This window comes from Saccopteryx bilineata, chromosome 2, assembly GCF_036850765.1.
Source record: "Saccopteryx bilineata isolate mSacBil1 chromosome 2, mSacBil1_pri_phased_curated, whole genome shotgun sequence".
NCBI classification, from domain to species: Eukaryota; Metazoa; Chordata; class Mammalia; order Chiroptera; family Emballonuridae; genus Saccopteryx; species Saccopteryx bilineata.
In genome coordinates, this window is record NC_089491.1 from 355,004,105 (window position 1) to 355,027,646 (window position 23,542).

Below are 23,542 nucleotides of genomic sequence, written 5' to 3' on the forward strand. Positions count from 1 at the left end.
ACTGTTTAAACAAATTTTCCTTGACTGATCACTGGAGCTTGTGGGGGAAGGGGTGGCAGGGAGAGGCAGAGCGGAGGAGGAGGAATCTGTCCAACCCCTTCAACTCTTTCTTGGGTCACCTTAGGTCTAGTCATGTTGGCACAGTATCCCCAGCCATTAATTAGCCTCACTGGAGGCCGGGTAATACCATGTGAAGAACAAGGAGTCATGTTCTGCCATTGACATGCTGTGTGACCTTGGGCAAGTTGCTTTGCTTCTCCGGGCATTTCTTTCACTGTGATGCTGAGGGGAAAGGCTGATCCTCGAGATCACTTAGAAAAACAGTATTATCTCTGAAAGACCCCACTACCAGCCTTAATGTAAACATCATTTAGGAGAGTTTGGATGAAAAATCCTTGGAAAGAGACTAACACCCTCCTTTCTGGACCCTTCTCGTTAGTACTTTCAGATGCATATCCAATCTTGCTCCCCTGCCCTCATATTTATTGATATTTACCTTGCCATTGTCTTGTCAAGACGTGCTCTCTACTCCTCTCCATTACTCTTATCAGCTTCCAGTTAATCTCGCTGTCCAGTCCTCTTAAATCAATTCTTCATTCTCTTAGTGATTTTTCTAAAACTCAAATCTGGTGTCACCTACTGCCCTTTGTTTTGTCCTACAAGTTTTTTTGTTTTGTTTTGTTTTTTAATGATTTGAGAGAGAGAAGAAGGGAGAGAGAGAGAGAGAAGTATTGATTTGTTCTACCCTTTCATGAACTCATTGGTTGATTCTTGCATGTATCCTAATGGGGAATGGAACCCACTACCCTAGTGCATCGGGATGGCACTCCATCCAACTGAGCAACCCCTCCAGGGTTGTGCTACATGTTTTGTCCTAAACCTCCCCCATGAAGCCTTCCTGGATTCACTAAGATTGAGGTTGGGTCTTCTGTTTTGCCTGGCTTAAAATCCATGGTAACATTTAATGTTTTGACTTGTACATGCCTGTTGAATCTCCTTAAAGACAGTAATTATGTCAGTTGTGTTTAGCACAGGTCTGGCACCCACTAAAGCAGGGGTCCCCAAACTATGGCCCGTGGGCCGCATGCGGCCCCTTGAGGCCATTTATCCGGCCCCTGCCACACTTCCGGAAGGGCACCTCTTTCATTGGTGGTCAGTGAAAAGAGCACAGTTCCCATTGAAATACTGGTCAGTTTGTTGATTTAAATTTACTTGTTCTTTATTTTAAATATTGTATTTGTTCCTGTTTTGTTTTTTTACTTTAAAATAAGGTATGTGCAGTGTGCATAGGGATTTGTTCATAGTTTCTTTTATTAGTCCGGCCCTCCAATGGTCTGAGGGACAGTGAACTGGCCCCCTGTGTAAAAAGTTTGGGGATCCCTGCACTAAAGGCTCAATAACACATAAGTGGAACTGACTGTGGTGGCATAGTGGATAAAATGTCAACCTGGAATGTTAAGGTTGCCAGTTTGAAACCCTGGTCTTGCCTGGTCAAGGCACATATGTGAGTTGATGCTTCCTGCTCCTCCCCCCTTCTGTCTCTCTGTTTCCCTCCAAAGATGAATAAATAAAGTCTTTAAAAAAACCACATAAGTGAATGAAGGCATAAAGGCCTCTGTTGTCTGGGTCTGCACTAATAAGTCAAGGTCAAGACACCCTGGCTGGATAGATTGGTTGGTTAGAGTGTCTCCCCAATTTGCAGAGGTTGTGCCCGGTCAGGGCACATAAAGAAACCAATTAATGTTTCTGTCCTTCTCTCTCTCTAAAATCAATAAATACATAAAAAAAATTTTAAAGGTCAAAACCTTGGGATAGAAGGAAAAAACAGAATTTAAGTGAGTGCTTTGGACAGTCATTAAACTTCTCTGAAGCTCAATTCTATCATCTGTAAAATAAAGATAATATCTGGAGGGTAAGTTAGGTATGTAGAGTACTTGGCATATACTAGGACCTCAATAAACTTACTAACACCTGACTCATAGGCAGTGTTTAATGAAGAGATACAGAATCATTGAATGAGCTAATTAAGATCACAGGAATAATGGCCATCCAAACTTTAAGAGGCAGTTAATCTGGGGGATATAGGGAAGAGTAAAACACGATTGGCCCCATGCTAGTAATTATTTTTTTTAATTTTTATTTTTACTTATTCATTTTAGAGAGCGGGGGGAGAGAGAGAGAGAGAGAAGGGGAGAGAAGCAGAAAGCATCTATTCCCATATGTGCCTTGACCAGGCAAGCCAGGGGTTTCAAACCAGTGACCTCAGTGTTCCAGGTAAACACTTTATCCACTGTGCCACCGCAGGTCAGGCCCATGCTAGTAATTATTAAAGCGGGAGTATAGATTTGCAGCTACAAGAGAGTTCATTATCCTAGTCTCTACTTTTATATATACAGAATGGGCAAAAGTAGGTTTATATTTGTGAATACATGATACAGGTTTTTTCTTGTATTATTTATTAATTATTCTATAATTTATTATTAACCTACTTTTGCCCACTCCTGTGTGTGTGTGTGTTTGTTTGTGTGTATATATATATACATATATATATACATATATATATGTATATATATATAAAAAATGTGTCCATAATAAGAACATAAATAGAGATGATGTGGAGGAGGAAGTCCTAGACCAGGCATGAAGAAAAGTTAATATATTAAAAATAAAACAGGCCCTGGCCGGTTTGCCCAGTGGTAGAGTGTCGGCCTGGCATGTGGATGTCCTGGGTTCGATTTCTGCTTAGGGTACACAGAAGAAGCACCCATTTGCTTCTCCACCTCTCCCCTCTCACTTCTCTCTCTCTCTCTTCCCCTCCTGTAGCCATGGCTCCATAAGAGCAACTTGGCCCTGGGCTCTGAGGATGGTTCCGTGGCCTCTGCCTCAGGCTCTAAGACGAGCTCAGTTGCTGAGCAACTGAGCAATGCTTGAGATGGGCAGAGCATCATGTCCTAGTGGCCATGCCAGGTGGATCTGGTGGGGGCACATACAGAAGTTTCTCAGCTTCCCCTCCTCTCACTGAATAAAAAATAAGTAAAAATAAAACAAATTGTAGTACCCCTGGGGGATGAATGAACATTTTACTCAGGCCCAGTTATCCTCAGTGCCTCCCACCAACTTTGGGAGGCTGAATTCATTCTCTTCAACCTGGGTCTAGAGCAGCTATTTTCAACTGGTGTGCCACAAGAATTTTTAAAACATGCAATAGCTGCCTGACCTGTGGTGGTGCAGTGGATAAAGTGTTGACCTGGATTGCTGAGCTTGCCGGTTCGAAACCCTGAGTTTGCCTGGTCAAGGCACATATGGGAGTTGATGCTTCCAGCTCCTCCCCTCCCTTCTCTTTCTCTATCTCTCCTCACTACAATAGATAGATAGATAGATGATAGATAGATAAAAACAAAATAATGCAATGCCTGATCATTTAGTCAGGGGTACTGCCCTCTTTTACCTTAGATTTTTAAATTTTGTCAGAGCAGCAAAAATATTTTTTTGGTGTGCCGCAGAATTTTAGTAGTTTATGTGTACCATGAGATGAAAATGGTTGAAAATCACTAGTAGAGCCAACTCTTCCGATTCGAAGTCCCCTATTTTTTTCTCTGCACTGTGATGGCCTCCAATCAAGAAACTCCGGAACTAGCCTGAGCTCAGGTGGTTAGAGTATTGACCAGATAGGCCAAATTATGGGTTTGATCCCAGGACAGGGCACATACAAGAATCTACCAATAAGTGCATAAATAAGTGAAACAACAAATCAAAGTTTCTCTCTCTCTCTCTCTTCCTTTCTCTTTCTCTAAAATAGAAAACAAACAAAAACAAAAAAACACCGCCAGGACTAATGGGGGGGGGATACATAGACAAACAGACAGTTTGAAGCAGAAGCCTACCAAATCCCAGCCCCGGGCAGCCACCACTGCCTCCTCCCCACTCTATGGTTAATGAGGTAATGATCCCCTAGGGAAAGAGGCACTTAGTGCTGACAATGAGGCTAATTATCAAAATGCCAATTAGTATCAGGGACCGCTAAATGTGGGAGGGGGGATTTCATGTGTGAAAGTAGCTTCTTCAGAGGAAGGGAGGACTAGACTTGAAAGGATGGAAAAAGATGATAGCATTTCCTCTCTCCACATCATCATCCACCAGCATGCCTCTCTTCTAGGAAAGCTTTATAAACTCACTTTATTCCCGTGTGTTCCATTCTGAGACTATGGAATGAGTCTTGGGGGAATGAAAGGCAAGAGCTGGCACTAAACTTTTGTCTAATTGCAAAATATTTCAGATATATAAAAAGATGTGAATATATATAAAAGTTCATATACATACTACTCAGCTTAAGAAATAACTCACCGATTCACATGAAGGGGGCTCTCTGTATACCTGTTATCCCTTTTTCTCTGCCTACCCTGGGAGATAACCCTTCTCACTCTGGTGTCCTATACTCTCTTGTGGACACCATTTATTTTCTCTCTTCCCTCCCTCTGGAGCAGTGCCATCCAACAGAACTTTGTGCAATGATGGAAATGGTCTATATCTGCACTGTCCAATATGCTAGCCATTAGCTACAAGTGAGCACTTGAAATGTGGCTAGTGTGAGTGATAAGCAAATTTTTTCATTCTAATTTTAATTAATTTAAATATAAATAGCCAAATGTGGCTAGTGACTATTGTAGTGGACAGTGAAGTTTCAGGACATATATACTTATGTGCCCCACAAGGGTGGCAACTTTGTTGTACTCACTTCTGTGAGTCCAGAACAGTATCTGGCAAATAGCAGGTGCTCAGTAAATATTTAATGACTGAATCTTTGCAGTGAGTTGGTTATGTAAGTATTTTTTTTTTAATTATTTTTATTTATTTATTCATTTTAGAGAAGAGAGACAGAGAGAAAGAGAGACAGAGAGAGAGAGAAGGGGGAGGAGCAGGAAGCATCAACTCCCATACGTGCCTTGACCAGCCAAGCCCAGGGTTTTGAACCGTTGACCTCAGCATTCCAGGTCAACGCTTTATCCACTGCGCCACCACAGGTCAGGCCGGTTATGTAAGTATTATTCCCATTTCCCAGTTGGGATCACTGAGGCCCAGAAGTGATGTGACTTGAGAAGGCACTTTGGTAGTAAATGACAACTCCAGGATTTGGGCCCTGTTCTTCCTGACCTTAAGCCTATACCCTTAACCACTTCGAACGGGGCTTCTCTGAGCCTCTCCCCAAGCTGTCACTTGAGGAACAGGAGGCGGCTCCTCCAAGCCCTTCTCTATGCACCTCCCTCACCTGCTGCTGTAACATCAGCTCCACTGTTCTCCAGGTGTCCTGGTTTCCTTCTACTCAGGCAGCACTGTGTGAACTTCTTTCAGCAGCTAGGTGACTGAGTTCCCAAGGCCACAAAGTACAGCAGAGATGGAGACTGCCGAAAGGAGTGGGGTGGCGAGGAGGTGAAGCTGGGTGCTATGTGTAGGAGGGAGGGGTGGCTGAGCCAAGTACTCTCAGTTCAGCTGAGAAAGAGCCACGCACTTTTTGTATGCATTTATTTATGAAATGCTTATTGAACTGATACAAAGTTAGTGTCTGTCATGGGGCTGGGGGACGGGGTCAGTATGCACCCTCCACCCCTCCCCACTGTGAGGGCTGAAGCCAGGAATGGCTTCCTCCTTCCCTCCACCTTGGCGGCAATGGGCTGGGAGAGGCCCTGGAGCAGAGGAAGGGAGAAATGGGAAGGCTTGCCCCAGGCATCCTGGCAGGAGTTTTGCTTCTCCTCTGTAGTAGTGGTTTGAATTGAGCAGAAGGGGGAATGAACTTTCCTGGGAACCCTCTTCTGCCTCCCCAGCCTAAGGTTGGGAGTGTCCTCTGGCTGCTTCTCCAGAAAGGGTCCTCTGTTGCTTCTCTCATCCCCCTTCCAAGATGCTGCTTCTAGCAGGTCTCAAAGGGCACTGCCCTCGGATCTCAGGGTCAGGGGGCAGGGAGCCAGACTCTGTGGAGCCCAGTGGCTGGTGATCTCTTCCGGCTAGAGCTGCAGCTATGTCCACACTTCTAGGGGTATCATTCCCTCCTTGCTACCCCGGGGGGGCAACAAAGACTCATCCTCCAGGAACTTGAGGGGAAAGTGGACCAGGTGACCCTGGACCTGGGTGAGCTCAGACCGGGCCAAGGGCGGGCTGACCATGGCTAGGGGCTCCACAGCCACATACTCTCGGAGTGCCCTCAAGGAACGTGTGGCGTTGGATGGCAGGCAGCGGAAGATCTGGAGGAGATGCGGGTGGGAGCGGGGCATGGAAGCCAATAAGGCTTGGGAAGGACTTTGCCAAGAGCCCAAGCCCAACTGAGCTGGATGCCCCCACCCCCAACCCTGAGCCACTGAATCCCATGATATACTCCCCAGACTCTCATGCCCCTCCGGACAACGGCTGTGTCGTGGGGCTTCCTTCCATCCCACCCCAAACAGGACAATGAATCTCTCCCCAGCCCACTCCCCTTAGCACCCACCTGCTCATAGATATTGGCATTGTTCTCAGCTGTGTCTTGCCACAACTGGAAGAAGTCATCACAGACAGGATCTCGGAGATCCAGGTCTGGCCGGGCATCTGCCCCGAGAACCACGCTACAGGAAAAAGGGGTCCCAGCAAGGCCAGATTAAGATCCTTAGAGAGCCTGAATACCAGGAAAGTTATGCTTTTCCTGTGCCTACCTAGGTCATTTAAAATGGATGCAAAATGTTAAACAGTAAAATATTGTCAAAAAGTCTAACAGAGCCTTCATTTGTTTCTACTTTGGTGACTACTTTGATGCTTTAAAAAAATTTACCAAATTATTTTTGCATAACCACCCATTACAAGGAATTTTTTCAGTTTGACAGCCTTATATGATGTGAATGAAAACTGCTGTTTTTTTTTTTAATTTTTTAAATTCATTTTTAGAGAGGAGAGAGAGGGAGAAAGAGAGACAGAGAGGGAGAGAGAGAGACGGAGAGAGAGGAGGGGGGAGGAGCAGGAAGCATCAACTCCCATATGTGCCTTGACCAGGCAAGCCCAGGGTTTCGAACCAGCGACCTCAGCATTTCCAGGTCGACGCTTTATCCACTGCGCCACCACAGGTCAGGCTACCAAATTATTTTTTAAAGTACTCTTTCTCATTTTTTGGTGTCCCTATTTTGCCAGGACCCCAAACTTAATCAGTCTACCTACTGGGAAATCCATCAGTGTTTAAGTAATCCTCCCACTGGTCAAAGGGCAGACCCTCCAGCTCCTACCACACCCTGTAGCACCCACCCAGGCTCTACCTGAAGCAGTGCTTCCGCAAACTCAAGGCAAACCTGCCCGCCTGATATTCTGCACCATCCATGAGGGATGGCTCCATCTCCGTGTCCTCAATCAGTACGGCCAGCTCACTGTCCCGCTTCCCCAGCAGACTCCGGTCATTGATGTTCGCAGAGCCTGGGGTGGGTACAAAACACACCGTGTCTGCCTGAGCCCAGGAGGACCCCTCCATCACATCACCTCTCCCGGAGCACATGCCTGTGGGCAATACTCATTCTTTGGCCTCCACACCAACTGGGTCTCAGCAGCATTCACCGCCCCCCCATCCTGTTGCCCCTGGCTGGGTCCCACCTCACCTCTCCCACCCTGCTCTTGCTGCCAGAGACCCAGATCTAGCACTGACCGATGATGACTGTCCGGTCATCGGCAATGAGCATCTTGCTGTGAATATAGATGAGTTCTGAGACTGGGTGCCCACCCAGCTCTCCGTGTGTGCGGAGCCCACAAATAGACATATAGTCCCGCCACGCTGTCCCCACTATAAGTAAAAGAGATGGGGAAGAGGGAGTGAGGTGAGAGATGCCTTCCATGTGCAGATGGAGCCCTATCCCAACCAGATCCTCACCGGAGAAGCCCTTTAGAACCCAATCTATATACTTCAGCCCGTTAGAGCCCAGTCTATATACTTCTCTCTCCAGTGAAAGATCAGCTGTGGCCTAGGGCAGTAGCCCCAGAAGGACACATGAATCATAGACTTCTTCCCTCCACCTGGGTTTCCAGGTCCCCCATCTCCACCTCCCCAGGGATCCAGGGCTTGAACCCCCAGCCTCAGCACTCACTGGCTGCTTTGAGGCGATGTAGGATTGAATATTCCCCACGACACAGGGTCCTGAGGGAAAAGAACAGGTGAGAGAAATACAGGCTGGAGGAGGGAATGGGGGATGTCAGGAGAGAGATAGACCTTCAAAGTCCAGTGGGAAGAGGTCAGGATAAGAACAGGATGGGGGCATGGGTGAACAGGGCTCTGGACACCCCTTACGAGGTCACCTGTAAGTGAAATGCAGAATGGCTTGGATGGAGTTACCACCGCCTGTGGAGATGTCACCTTCAAAACCAGGGAGCAGGGGCAGAAGCACGTAGACTCGGAAGCACTGTCCCTGTCTGGAGAGGAGGTGGAGTAGGCGTGATTTCTCCCCAAAGCTCCACCCATCCAGTTGGGCTTTAACCACATCCGCAATCCCCCCTCCTGCTAGTCCACCTTACTTGTGGGCCTTCAGGATTCGGTCCACAATCTCATCGCCCACCTTGTTCAGAACCGTTCGTCCATCTGAGCAGCTAATGAAGAACTGATTCTGGGACAGGGACCAAAGACATCAGCAGCCAGACCCCTGCCCCTGCCCGCTGCTCCCAACTGCCATCCCCAGCCCCAGACTCCAGGCCCCAGCCCCAGGCTTCTGCTTTTCTCTAGGCCCAGCTATACCAGCCCACGACATTGATCTCGCTAACATCCTAAGTGTCTCTCTTGGGACATCCCCTTCGTTCTCTCCCCTCCTCTTCCCAGTCAGACCTCAATGTAGAGGAAGTGCTGGCTCTCTCTGATGGTGTGCAGGTAGGCATTGAGGATGGAGTTCTCCAAAGTCCCCGCTGACCAGCGGTCCACTGAGCGCAAGACCTGGGGGAACAACAAATATGATGTGGTCCCTGACCTCAGGAGGGAGGGGAGTCTGAGGGGGGGTCTCAGGTCAGAGAGAGTGTGCTGGAGTCGGGGCCTCACCTGCACAGTGGTACACTGTCCCCCTGGGAGTGTGAAGGGGAGCTGGTTTGCAGTGCTGATGGACTTGGGCAGCAAATAGGGGTACATGGGTGTCTTGTACTTGGCCTTGGTAGTCTGAGGTAGAGGAATGGCAGAGTCAGCGGGAGGTGGTAAGTTGTCCCTGGCTCCCTCCCAACCTCCAACACCCGCAGGAGGGAGTGAGCACCTTGGTGAAGTTCCAGCGCTGGATGAAATGCCGGGCCAGGTCCCGGGCAGGTGGGCCGTGAACAACCACCCCAACATCCCTCCACGGCATCCGGGGTGTAGTCTTCCTATCAATGAAGTCTGGGGGTCCCGCAAGAGTCAGAAGAGAGGTCAGAGACAGTCTCTTGGGGACACTTGGGGCAAGGAGTAGGAGGAGCTGACCAGAGGGAAGGCTGCATTATCCCTGACCCAGCTCATCCCATTCAGTCCCAGCCCCGGCTTTTGCCCTTGCTCCCAGCTCTCGGGGACTTTTTGGGAGGGGACCCTCACCCTCAAAAGGCCGGTCCAGCTGCGTCCAGTCCTTAGTGATAAGATTGCTGTAATCCTTGCCCAACCAGAAGAATTGGTTGTGAGAGATGTCAGGGATGTCTGGAGAGTCTGAGCACGGGGTGGGAGGCTGTGAGGGGAACACACCCAAGCCATGGGCAAGGAGAGGTCAAGGGGGCCCTATAGAGCCAGGGCCAAAGAGAAGATAGGAACACTGAAAGAGTGTGAGACAGAGAGACAGAGACACACAGAGTAAGAATGAAACAGAGAATCTGATTTCCCAGCCCCTCCTTCAATTGCACTTCCTAGAGGAATTGTGTGGGGGAGAGTGATATGTAAAAATGGGGAAGGGACTGGGTTATTATATCTTCAGAGAGGGTTCTTGGGGTTCCAGAAAGGCCAAGGAACAGTGAGTATGGGCAGCATTTGAAATGACTGAAGGGGAAAGGCTGGAGCTGGGAAGGGGTGTAGGTAGATTTAGGTTAGTTGAGTTTGAGGGAGTTCAGAAAGGCCTTGGGGAATTACCTGTGAGGCAGCTGATTCAGAGGAGTCCCCAAGGTCAGTCAGTCGGTAATGTAGGTCATCCCAGCGGCCATAGGCAAGATCCAGCCCTCCCAAGAAGGCTACTACTTGGTCCACCACCAGGAGCTTCTCATGATGGGCCCACAGCGTCATATGATCTGGGTGGCGCATCACCTGGAGCAGGTATTGAGGGGTTCATGCGGGTGGACTTAGGTTAGAGGAAGATAAGAGGTGGTGTTGGGTGGGAAATGGAAAGACAGAAAGATAAGATGTTTAAGGAAAGGGAGCGTAGAACGGATGGGGAAGTGCGAGGAGGGTTGTAGTGTGGGTGACTCTGAGGCATAAGTCACCTTTATGTTGGGGTGCAGCAGCATCAGAGTCCTCTTGCTATAGCCACTGTTGATGCTCAAGGCCAGTTCCACTTCCTTAAACAGCAGTACAGACACACGGACACCCTCCTCCTGGTGGTGTATAGTGTATCAGGTGGCAATGTCTCTCTCAGAATGGTGCCTTTCCACAATACCAAACCCTTCCCCATGCTCAGGATTCCTGCATGTCCCTACACCCAGCCTGGAAATCCTCAATGCTCTGTCACTTACACCCTGCTTTGATGCTTGCGACACACTTAGCAATGGGTGAGCAATCCATTCCTTCACTCATCCATCTACACATCTACCCATTATTGTTATCGATACATCCATCTTCCCAACTGTTTACTCATCGCCTTATCTACTATCATTCATCCAACTACCTACCTACCCTCCTATTGATCCACCTTTCCAAACTCATATCTTTCCATATAGCTATCATTTACCTATCCATTCACCCACCCACTCTATCATCCACATCCTCCTGTCCATCAACATCTATGGATGCCTCCAACATGGCAGACATTGTGCCTTGTACTGGAACTACAGATATCGATCAGTCCAGTGAGAGACAGACATATACACCCCCAGGTAACACAGTAAAGTTCAGTGAGTACTAGGAGGGAAGTCTCTACCTGGTAGAGGAGAAGCATGAAGAGGGAGGTTGTTCTTAGGGAAGAGGAGGAGATGATTGCTGGACATTGAGCCAGGATGGGCACGTTTCCTCCTCCCGAAGCCTCAGATTCCTATGTTCCTCCATGCTTCAGTCCCTTCTAACCAACCTCCATTCACAGGCAACCCCCACCACACCTCCCCTCTAGGCCAACCACTCTCCTCACCGCCTTCTTCTTGAGCATTATGTCCAGTCTCCAGTCATCGGAACAGGCTGGACGCATCAGATAAATTTCAGGGCTCAACCTAGGATTCAGGGCAGGAGGTGAGGAAAGTCCTGTATTTCTCCATGTATAAGACGCACCCCCCCCCCCAATTTGGGATCTAAAAACTGAGTGCGTCTTATACAGCGGTTGTAGTTTTTTTACTTGCATTTCCCACTGTTTTGTGCTATTTTTGCGCTCATTATTGAAGATAGTGATTCATCATCAGACAGATGAGGACAAGCTAATGGATGGGAGTGGGTTTTTTTGTTTTTTGTTTTTTGTATTTTTCTGAAGTTGGAAATGGAGGCAGTCAGTCTCCCGCATGCACCCGGCCGGGATCCACCCGGCATGCCCACCAGGGGGCGATGCTCTCCCCACCAGGGGGCGATGCTCTGCCCATCTGGGGCACCGCTCTGTTGCAACCAGAGCCATTCTAGCACCTGAGGCAGAGGCCACAGAGCCATCCTCAGCGCCCGGGCCAACTCTGCTCCAATGGAGCCTTGGCTGCGGGAGGGGAAGAGAAAGACAGAGAGGAAGGAGAGGGGGAGGGGTGGAGAAGCAGATGGGCACCTCTCCTGTGTGCCCTGGCTGGGAATCGAACCTGGGACTCCTGCACGCCAGGCCGACGCTCTACCACTGAGCCAACTGGCCAGGGCACAATGGATGGGAGTTTTGACAGTGATGGGGAGTTGTATGAATTTTATGGTGAATAAAACTAGTTCAGTAACTATGTATTAGTTTTTTTTTTCAAATTTCGAGCCCCCAAATTAAGGTGCATCTTATACATGGGAGCGTCTTATACATGGGGAAATATGGTAGTCTAAGCCCCAGACAACCAACCACTCCCCCCTTTCCACTCCCTCCCGTGACCCAAAAGTTGATCTGTTATAGGCCCTATCCTACCCCTTGTTGCTCAGGCTTTTCCCCCCACTTACCACCAGTCGGTGATGAAAATCTCCTCCTGAGCTCGCAGAATGGCATCTGCCACAGCAGCAAAGTAACCGGCCCCATTTACAAACCTGGGGGGAGGCCAAGCCAAGGAGGTCAGGGGAGTCAGAAGCCAGAAAGCTCTGGAGAGTGAAGACCAGAGGATAGTCATGGGTCAGAGGTGACAGCAGGGTCAAAGATCAAGAGTGATCAGAGAGGTCAGATGGGATCAGATACATCAAAATGAGATAAATTTGCCACTATAAGCTAAATAAAAAATTAGAAAAGACAATAAACTAAAGAAAATGACTAAAGATTGAGAAGATTAATATGTCACACATGAAGACCTCTAAATCATACAAGCCAATGAAAAGTGAACAAAGAATAAGAACTGACAGTTCACAGAGTAAATTAAAATGGTCAATCATAAGAAAAGATGTTCAATTTCACTGGTAAATAAGAAAATTGATATAAAATGAAATAACATTTTTAAAATTCACTAGATTGGCAAAAAGAATTGGTAACAATGTTAGCATATGAGAAAGTGAGTATGCTCATAAACCAGTGGTTCTCAAAGTGTGCGCCAGGGCACACTGGTGCCCTAGAAGATTTCCAGGTGCACTCTATGGAATTCCAGAGAAATATGTGCCTGTTGGGGACCAAAAAACCAACAGGGTTTTTGGAGTTTAGATTTTTGTTTGTTTGTTTATTTTTTATAGAGAGAGGGATAGACAGGGACGGAGAGATGAGAAGCATCAATCATTAGAGTTTTTCATTGCGCGTTGCAACACCTTATTTGTTCATTGTTTGCTTTCTCATATGTGCCCTGACCGCGAGCCTTCAGCAGACCGAGTAACCCCTTGCTGGAGCCAGCGACCTTGGGTTCAAGCTGGTGGGCTTTTGCTCAAAACCAGATGAGCCTGCGCTCAAGCTGGCGACCTCGGGGTCTCAAACCTGGGTCCTCCGCATCCCAGTCCAACACTCTATCCACTGCACCACTGCCTGGTCAGGCTGGAGTTTAGATTTTTGGGGGACAGAGGTGTGAGGAATTGGCTGTAAGCTGACAGTCTGCCCAAACCCCCACCTCACCTGCCTGATTAGTTTGCAGAAGGCTGTTAAGCTGTGGTGCTGGATTGTTTACACTACCCCCATGTTTCCGGACAGACTGGAGGCAAGTTTCTTCTATCTTTTGTTTGGTATAAAGTTAAGATGATATGTATGTTGGGGGTTTTCTGCACTTGGTAAAATTCTTGGGTTGCCTTGGAAATGTGATCAGAGACCACTGATTTGCTAACAGCCTCACTTTGCCCTATAAATAAAGCAAGATGCGATTTTTGGGCGCGCTTTGTTCTTGCCAGCAGCAATTACAGGGCCCTCCTGACCCCGTATTTTCTTAATTCCGTGTATTTTCTTAATTCTGCACCGTTCCCACTCGGGACCTGGAATTACTAGCTGTGCTGGTTCGTGGCATGTGACCAGATATAAAAATAAATATAGTTAATCTATTATACCATTTCATTATGGAAATACCGCTCTTTTTGTTTACACATCATTATATTTATTATTAACACATCATTATATTATTTATGTTTCTCATAAACACAAGAATAAAAAAATAACACATTCATACCGGGACCTGCTGAATTTACTAAATCTTACTAAGAATGTATCTATATATATAAAAAGATAACTTTTTTGTCATTTTTTAATTTTATTTTATTTTATTATTTTTTTTTTTTCATTTTTCTGAAGCTGGAAACAGGGAGAGACAGTCAGACAGACTCCCGCATGCGCCCGACCGGGATCCACCCGGCACGCCCACCATGGGGTGACGCTCTGCCCACCAGGGGGCGATGCTCTGCCCATCCTGGGCGTCGCCATGTTGTGACCAGAGCCACTCTAGCGCCTGGGGCAGAGGCCAAGGAGCCAACCCCAGCGCCCGGGCCATCTTTGCTCCAATGGAGCCTTGGCTGCGAGAGGGGAAGAGAGAGACAGAGAGGAAAGTGCGGTGGAGGGGTGGAGAAGCAAATGGGCGCTTCTCCTGTGTGCCCTGGTCGGGAATCGAACCCGGGTCCTCCGCACGCTAGGCCGACGCTCTACCGCTGAGCCAACCGGCCAGGGCTCATTTTTTAATTTTTTTTTTTTTTTTTTTTTAATATATATATATATTTTTAATTTTTATTTATTTTTATTTTTTTTTTATTTATTCATTTTAGAGAGGAGAGGAAGAGAGAGAGAGAGAGAGAGAGAGAGGAGAGACAGAGAGAGAGAAGGGGGGGAGGAGCTGGAAGCATCAACTCCCATATGTGCCTTGACCAGGCAAGCCCAGAGTTTCGAACTGGCGACCTCAGCATTTCCAGGTCGACGCTTTATCCACTGCGCCACCACAGGTCAGGCTCATTTTTTAATTTTTTAACCCCTTTTTTTACCAATCCTAAAAAGCATAACAAAAAATATAACATAAAAATGTTTTTTAATGTCAGAATAAATTTAATTTTGTCATATTTATTTCATTTAATTACCATAAAAACACACTTGGACTTTATATATTTTTCTTTAATATTTGACTTATTATAACATATTTCTCAGAAATTTGTATATAGTGCTCCTACAATTATTTGTAGGATTTAAAATGTGCCCTGACTTCAAAAAGTTTGAGAACCACTGTCATAGACTATGGATACATTGGTTATAACCTTTTCGGTTGACAATTTGGCAGTATCCATCAGAATATTAAATGTGCATACTCCTTAATAGCATTAAATGCACATAATAATTCTGTTTCTAAAAATATATTCCATTACATGGTTAGGCAAAAATTGTGTTCATTGCTGCATTGTTTATAAGAGTGAAAAGTGAAAAAATAAAGTAAAAATGAGAAATAACCTAAACACCTAACCTCTAATAAATGTATTAAGTGAAAAAAAATGTCAGAGAAGAGAGTACATAATCTTATTTACGTTAAAACAAAAAGTAAGGCCCTGGCCGGTTGGCTCAGCGGTAGAGCGTCGGCCTAGCGTGTGGAGGACCCAGGTTCGATTCCCGACCAGGGCACACAGGAGAAGCACCCATTTGCTTCTCCACCCCTCCGCTGCGCTTTCCTCTCTGTCTCTCTCTTCCCCTCCCGCAGCCAAGGCTCCATTGGAGCAAGGATGGCCCGGGCGCTGGGGATGGCTCTGTGGCCTCTGCCTCAGGCGCTAGAGTGGCTCTGGTCACAACATGGCGACGCCCAGGATGGGCAGAGCATCGCCCCCTGGTGGGCAGAGCATCACCCCTGGTGGGCGTGCCGGGTGGATCCCGGTTGGGCGCATGCGGGAGTCTGTCTGACTGTCTCTCCCTGTTTCCAGCTTCAGAAAAATGAAAAGAAAAAAAAAAAAAAAAGTAATATTTATACATAAAAGTATGAAAATATGCAGGAAAAACTCTGGGAAGATAAATTTCAAACTGTTGCCAGGGTTACTTCTGAGGTGAGGAAAAGGGATTGTTGGGAAGGAGTGTAGGAAAGACATAAAGACTGGTGAATAGAGGGGAGAAAGGTCTATACAATGAGGGGGAATTTTTAAATGTGTTTCCATATTGTGGTGTGTGTGTATGTGTGTGTGTGTGACACAGAGAGAGAAAGAAGGACAGATAGGCACAGACAGGGGAAAGAGATGAGAAGCATCAGTTCTTTATTGTGATTGTTCATTGATTGCTTTCTCATATGTGCCTTGACCGGGGAGCTACAGCAGAGCGAGTGACCCCTTGCTCAAGCCAGTGACCTTGGGCTCAAGCTGGTGAGCCTTGCTCAAACCAGATGAGCCCGTGCTCAAGCTGGCTACCTCAGGGTTTCGAACCTGGGTCCTCCACATCCCAGTCCAACGCTCTATCCACTGCGCCACTGCCTGGTCAGGCAGTTATTTTTATTCTTATGTTTAAAACAAATCTCAACACCACCATCCATGACTTCCCCCTGACTATCATAAAAGTCAACCCACTCAGCTTAGTATGAAGGGACAGATCAGAGGCTGCCAACTCCCTCACTCTTTTCTGGCCACTCCTTCATACTCTACAACAACAGTCAGAGCTGTAGTTCCCAAATACACCAGGCTATTTCTTTTTTTTAGTAAGGGAGGGTAGGAAGAGAGACAGAATCCTGCACGCACCCTGACCAAGATCCACCCGACAAGCCCACTAGGCGGCGATGCTCTGCCCATCTGGGGCCGTTACTCCATTACTCAGCAAGCAAGCCATTTTTTTAGCGCCTGAGATGGATGCCAGGGAGCCATCTTCGGCACCCAAGGCCTATTCACTTGAACCAATTGAGCTATGGCTGTGGGAGAGGAAGGGGTGGGGGGAATGGAGAAGCAAATGGGTACTTCTCCTCTGTGCCCTGACTGGGAATCCAACACAGACATCCACATGCCAGGCTGATGCTCTACCACTGAGCAAACCTGCCAGGGCCACCAGGCTATTTCTAGCATCTCTGCATGAACTTCTTTATCGTGCTAAGGCAAATCTCAGGATTAATGCCTCCTGGAAGCCCAGTCTTGACATTTCCACAATGGGGCAGATGCTGTTCCTCTATGCTCATATCCTGTATCTACCACCAGCATGGTGAGCTTCCATTGTTTCGTGATTGACTCACCTACTGGACCGTGTCCTTTCTTTATTTTTTTACTATATCTTATTCCTGCCCCTGTTTCTAAGCATATTGTAGTGCTTAGAAACCGTTTATTGACCAGGCGGTGGCCCAGTGGATAGAGTGTCAGTCTGGGATGCCGAGGACCCAGGTTCGAGGCCCGGAGGTCGCCAGCTTGAGCATGGGCTCATCTGGTTTGAGCAAGGCTCACCAGCTTGAGCCCAAGGTCTCTGTCTTGACCAAGGGGCCACTTGATCTGCTGTAGCCCCCCAGTCAAAGCACATATGAGAAAGCAATCACTGACCTGTGGTGGCGCAGTGGATAAAGCATCGACCTGGAAATGCTGAGGTCGCTGGTTCGAAACCCTGGGCTGCCTGGTCAAGGCACATATGGGAGTTGATGCTTCCAGCTCCTCCCCCCTTCTCTCTCTCTGTCTCTCTCTCCTCTCTCTCCCTCTCTGTCTCTCTCTCCTCTCTAAAAGTGAATAAATACCAAAAAAATTTTTTTTTTAAAAAAGAAGGAAAATTTATGCCTGACCAGGCGATGGCGCAGTGGATAGAGTGTCGGACTGGGATGTGGAGGACCCAGGTTCGAGACCCCAAGGTCGCCAGCTTCAGCGCGGGCTCATCTGGCTTGAGCAAAAAGCTCACCAGCTTGGACCCAAGGTTGCTGGCTCGAGCAAGGGGTTACTTGGTCTGCTGAAGGCCCACGGTCAAGGCACATATGAGAAAGCAATCAATGAACAACTAAGGTGTCACAACGAAAAACTGATGATTGATGCTTCTCATTTCTCTCCGTTCCCATCTGTCTGTCCCTAACTATCCCTCTCTCTCATTCTTCCCGTCTCTGAAAAAAAACATGTATCAAAAAAAAAAAAAAAGAAAAGAAAGCAATCAATGAACAACTAACGTGCAGCAACAAAGAATTGATGCTTCTTATCTCTCTCCCTTCCTGTCTGTCTGTCCCTATCTGTCCTTCTCTCTGACTCTGTCACAAAAAAAAGAAATCATTTATTAAATGAAATGAATAAATCATAAAGATTTGAGATCATAGAGGACAGAAAGTCTGGTCAATGTGGTATAAAAGGTGGTTCAAAAGATCACAGGTCAGCCTGACCTGTGGTGGCGCAGTGGATAAAGCGTAGACCTGGACTGCTGAAGTCGCCGGTTCGAAACCCTGGGCTTGCCCGGTCAAGGCACATATGGGAGTTGATGCTTTCTGCACCTCCCCCACTTCTCTCTCTCTCTCCCTCCCTCTCTCTCTCCTCTAAAATGAATGAATAAATAAATAAATAATTTTTAAAAAGGTCACAGGTCAGATTGTTCAGGGGTCAGAGGAGATTACCAAGTTTGAAGGTGAGAAACATCCGAGGAGATTCAGAAAGATCAGTATGGTTAAAGACGCCAGGGAATCAGGGAGATCTGAGAAGTCAAAGGCTGAGGTTACTGAGGTCAGAAAGAGTCAAAGGAAATAAAAGAGAATCAAGGAGTCAGGGAACACTAAGGGGGTTGAGAAGGCCACAGACAAGCTCAGAAGGGACATCAGTGTCTTACCACCGTGCCAAAGTCCCAGGCCGGGGTGGAGCATAGCTGTCATGCTGGTGCAGCTGCAGGAAGTCTCTGCCCGGGCCCTGGGCCAGCTCAGTGATTTCCTGGCCCCACCACCGTGCCTGCCGGTAGCTGCTACACTTGAGAATTAGGGACCTGGACAGGAACAATAAGATGGGCCACAGTCCTCACCCACAGTACCTCTAGCCTCTAGCCTGGCCCAGAAACCTCCCCACTTTTAGGTATTGCCTCTTTCCCACTTCCTCTCTAGTCCTTAGATCATGATTCCACAAAGACTGTGTACATATCTGCCTTATTCACAGTTGGGTTCCTGGCACCTAGTGTTGTGCTGGGCACTCAGGTTTGTTAAATGAATAAGTAAATGAATGAAGTGCATTTCATTTACATAAAGAGTCCCGTCCTCACCCTGGCCAGGTAACTCAGTAGAAAGTCATCTCAATAAACCAAGATTGTGGATTTGATCCCTGGTCAGGGCACATACAAGAATCAACCAATGAATGCATAAATAAGTGGAACAACAAATCGATGTTTCTCTCTCTTTCCCTTACACTCTCTCTAAAAATAAATAAATAAAAACTTAAATAGAATCCTCAGGAGCACTTAAAAAAAAAGAGCCCCTCCTCTAAGGTTATACTCAGTCCCCCATTCTCTGGGCCCAGACTCTAAGAGCAGCCCCAAGCATCTGGCTAGAACAGTTCCCTGGGCAGCTCCAAGAGCATGAAAATGCCTTCTCTTCTTCTATGCTCTCCCATGAAACTCTCATCAGGGCCCTAGACTGGCTATTTACTCACCAGATGTCTGTCCATACCAGGTAGCTCTTACCTGTGGGAGGTGTCGATCCGGACCCCATACCGTGTCTCTGTACTCCTTTTCCCCACCTGCACCTCAAAGCCAGGGTCAAAGAGCTGAACAAATGAGATGGCGCCGGTCTCGAGGCACATGTACAACAGGAAGGAATCCTTTACCACTAGCCACCTGGAGCAGAAGGGCTCCGTCGGTTCCTCCCTGTCCTTGGAACCCCCTTCCTCATCCCCGCCCAAGGCCCAGCTGCCCCACTGCAGGTCTCACCTCTTGGACCAGCGATAGCAGACTTGGTCTCGGCCACAGCAGGTAAAGCCAGGAACGCGGTGGCCACCAGAGCGCTTCCGGATCACCCCCTCCCTGTGGGAAAAATCAGGAAGAGATACTGGATGGGGAATCCAAACCCCCAGTCCACTCTTCACTACATTCCCTATTCTCACGCAGTGAGAGATTCAGACATTTAAAGGTAGCTGGGTGAAGGGTGTCAGACACTTACAGTCCTTTGGATCCAAGGTCTGGGATAAAGGACAGCTGACTGACTTCTAGGAATTCTGTCTGCAGAAGAAAAAAAAAGCTCAGAGGACCGATTCTGGCTTTCAGCCCTCAGACTCTACTGACTGCAGGCCTCTGCCCCTTGGAGGGTCTGATTATCCTGCTCCCCCTGAGAAGACGTAGGCACCCTGCCCCTGAACCTTACCATGGCATGGTAGTTGCGGTAGAAAGACACGGTCAAGAGGCGGTTGAGGTAATTCTCCAAGTATTTCTGAAGTAGAAATGGGAAACAGACAGATGGGACCAGAGCCATTTACACACCAACGCCTTCCCAGAGAACCTGGTATCTGGTCGCACCTGTTTGCTGGATGTATGTCTGGTGGAGCCCTCAGGACCTGCTCGGGGTAGAGAGGGCATCTCTCTGTCCGCTGTCTCTCGGGCTGAAGGATAGGGAACAGCGAAACTATGGAAGAGATGGGGTAAGGGTCAAATAAGAGCTGGAAGGCTAAGTGCCTGGATTCCCAAACCACTGGAGATGGGCCTTGGAGAAAGGCAGGAGACCCAGAGGTTGGCAGAAGGAAAGCTCCCTACACTGAGACTGGAGACAAGAAATGAGGGAGGCTGCCAAGGGCATTTGGGCATCCAGCCCAGTTAAGATACTGGCACAGAACCACGGGCAGAGAGCTGAGCAGAGAAGGTTTCCTGGTAACCGGGTTCAGAGGAGGGGGCCAAGTGGCAAGAGTTGAGGGAGAAAAGTACCTGGGGGAGGAAACCTTGGGATCTGGGGATGAAACAGGCAGAGAGGACTGATGGGGGATGGGGCAGTGATTGCTTATGCTGCCATGGAGTGAGGTGCGCCTGCCCTTCCCAGGAAGTAATCTGGTCCCCCCCTCACCGAGCCAGAGGGAGCAGACTCATCAAGACTTTATGTCTCAGGAGGTCCCGATGTAGCTCCTGGAAATGACGGTACTTCTTCTTGGTTGTCCAAGTAAAGTCACCATGAGTCAAGCGGACAGAATACAGAGTGCAGGTTCCCACCTGGGGGTGTGAGGAACTGAATGGATGTTCCCTGATTGGGTTGCAGCCCCCAACTCTGACCAGTCCTCCCTTAACCACCCCACCCCCACTTTGGCGCCAGCCCAGCCACCTTGGATCCACTGGTATATCTTTCAGTGCCCACCACCTGAGCTGTGACAGGAACCCCAGGGGCGAACACCAAGGGGTGCATTTTCAGAGGCTGAAGGTCATAGATTGCCAGAAAGGGGTGCATCCGGTCAGCTAGGAGGAAAAGAAAGTGGAAGAGTGTAGACTCCAGAACATCTCGGCCCCCTTCTCCTCCTCTTCTCCCTTAGGGTGGGTCATACTCCCTAGGTACCTGGGTCCTCTCCATCCCTCAAAGTGTCCACCTCATCGGGCTCCATCTGTAACTGGCTGGAATCCAGATCGCCCTCAGAAGGGAAGAGGTTATGGGGGCTAGCTGTCATCCTAGGAATATGAGGAAGCCTCAGCGCAATGATTTGCCCTGAAGAACTCTGCCCCCTATCCTTCCCACACGGTTCTCCACTTCCCACAGGTCCCCTTCTTAACCATTCGCCTAGCTCCCGATAACTTTCAATCTCTCTGATTACGGACTCATTATCTGCGACGCCTCTAACTTCCATCCCCTACCTTAGTCCTTCACCCAGAACCCCTGAACCCCGCCTCCCGACCCCCGTAACCAGGGCACGCAGCCAGGCCCCGATGGCTCTGAGCTGAGGCAGAACAGATGCCAGGGAAAGGGGGCCCAGGAGTTGCAAGGGACCGGGAGTCACCGGGACTCAAGCTAGGCCAGATCGGCTGGGAAAGGGGGGTCCAAGCGGGAAAGAGGAAGTTACGCGCGCTCCGCCTGGGAGGGAAACCCCAAAATCTGAGCGTGCGGCTGAGCCAGAAGGCCCCGCAACCCGGGCTCATTCCAGACCCCTCCCGATCCTGGGCCCGGGTCCACCGCGGCGACCCCTCCCGGGTCCCCTCACCCAGACAGTCGGAGCCAGCGCCGCCGCCGGGTAGAGTGCAGAGAGAGCCGAGCAGAGCCAGAGTTGGAGCCCACACCCCAGCGAACCGGGGCGGGGCGGTGCTCAGGGACTGCCCTCGGGGGCGGGACGGCCCCCAGCCTCACCTCCGCGGGATTCTCGTCTGTTCTGTCCCGCCCCCGCAGCCCTCCGCCAACCCAGGGGTCCCGGGCAGTGCCCTTGGCCGAAGGGTCGTACTCTGCGCTGCTAGGATTCACTGCCGGCTCCGTGCGCCGGGAGGGCGTTCTCAGCCCGTCTGTCCATCTGTCCCGCGCCGTCGGTCGGATTGTACCCTGTCGCCGCCCTGTGGGCACTCGTGGCCGCACACTTTACCCCCTTTGGCGCGGCCCCCGCGCCCTTTCCGGCCCCTATTGAGAGGCGCCTCCGCGGCGGGACCTGCAGTGTTCCCTTTCTGGGAGGACAGTGGAACACACCGGTTTGCTTTTGTTTGTACTTGGAAGGAATGATAAAAGGTCGGAGGGATGGTGGCCATAAATTCTTTAACTTACTTACGTTTTCATCCTTTCATTCATTCAACATTTATAGCGCACTTGCTCCGTGCCAGTCAGGAAGCATACTGTAGTGAACAGGACAGACATGGAACCTTCTGTCCTGGAATTTACAGTCTAGGGGCTAACAGGAATATTTTCAGGTTCTAAAGGATGACAATATATATATATTTTTAATTTACTGACCAGGTGGCATACAGTGGATAGAGCCTTGACCTGGAATACTGAGGACCCAGGTTGAAAACCCCAAGGTTTTGAGCACTGGGTCACTGGCTTGAGTGTTGGATCATAGACATGACCCCATGGTCGCTAGCTTGAGCCCAGAGGTCACTGGATTGAAGCCCAAGGTTGCTGGCTTGAGCAAGGAGTCAGCTGGAGCTACCCAGCCAAGGCATGTATGAGAAAATAAAAATAATAACAGTAAGCCTGATCAGGTGTTGGCACAGTGGATAGGGTGTTGGACTGAGACGTGGAGGACCCAGGTTCGAAACTACGAGGTCACCAGCTTGAGTGCGGGCTCATCAGGTTTGAGCAAGGCTCACCAGCTTGAGCCCAAGGTCTCCGGTTTGAGCAAGGGGTCACTCGGTCTGCTGTAGACACCTGGTCAAGGCATATATGAGAAAGCAATCAATTAACAAGTAAGGTGCTGCAATGAAGAATTGATGTTTCTCATTTCCCTCCCTGTCTGTCCTTCTCTCTGTCCAAAAAAAAAAAAAAAAAAAGAGAGAAAAGAAAAGAAAAAAAAATAAATAACAATAAAAAAATTAAAGCTGATTTCTTTATCTCTTCTTTGGATAGACTTTTGGGTTGTTTGTAGATTTTGTCTATTATGAGTAAAGCTCCTGTATAAGTCCTTGTGTGGATATATGGTCTCATTTCTTTTAGGGATTGCTGGGTCATATAATAACTGCTTTAACTTTTTTTTTCTTTCTTGACAGAGAATCAGAGAGAGGGACAGGTAGGGACAGACAGGAAGAGGGAGAGATGAGAAGTATCAATTCTTCATTGCAGCACCTTACTTGTTCATTGATTGCTTTCTCATCTGTGCCTTGATGGGGGCTCCAGCAGAGCAAGTGACCCCTTGCTCAAGCCGGAAACCTCGGGGTTTTTTTTAAAAATTTTATTTTATTTATTCATTTTAGAAAGGAGAGAGAGAGAGAGAGAAGAGAGACAGACAGAGAGAGAGAAGGGAGGAGGGGCTGGAACCATCAACTCCCATATGTGCCTTGACCAGGCAAGCCCAGGGTTTCTAACCGGCGACCTCAGCATTCCAGGTCGA

At 48.5% G+C, this 23,542-nt stretch overlaps 1 protein-coding gene across 4 annotated transcripts; it reads right to left on the bottom strand.

Annotated features, from left to right (window-relative positions):
• Positions 1–5,503: 5,503 nt before the first annotated feature.
• PLD2 (phospholipase D2) lies at positions 5,504–22,042 on the bottom strand. Of its 4 annotated transcripts, none has more exons than XM_066262889.1 (25): positions 21,953–22,042; positions 21,082–21,191; positions 20,854–20,984; positions 20,602–20,744; positions 20,064–20,169; positions 19,912–19,977; positions 19,711–19,769; positions 19,482–19,574; positions 19,236–19,388; positions 18,399–18,548; positions 12,233–12,316; positions 11,259–11,337; positions 10,402–10,512; positions 10,055–10,225; positions 9,533–9,659; positions 9,225–9,343; positions 9,020–9,133; positions 8,813–8,917; positions 8,509–8,597; positions 8,293–8,406; positions 8,085–8,134; positions 7,649–7,783; positions 7,269–7,422; positions 6,476–6,590; positions 5,504–6,233 (listed from the first exon to the last, which is right to left on the bottom strand). In XM_066262889.1, the coding sequence occupies exons 2-25, from the start codon at positions 21,188–21,190 to the stop codon at positions 6,009–6,011; spliced, it is 2,802 nt and encodes a 933-aa protein (XP_066118986.1). In that variant the 5' UTR covers position 21,191; positions 21,953–22,042; the 3' UTR covers positions 5,504–6,008. The 4 variants fall into 4 exon arrangements, with proteins under 4 accessions (XP_066118986.1, XP_066118985.1, XP_066118984.1 ...); XM_066262888.1 differs by having other exon boundaries at positions 21,862–21,982; XM_066262887.1 differs by lacking the exon at positions 21,953–22,042 and adding an exon at positions 21,719–21,851.
• Between the last annotated feature and the right edge of the window lie 1,500 nt (positions 22,043–23,542).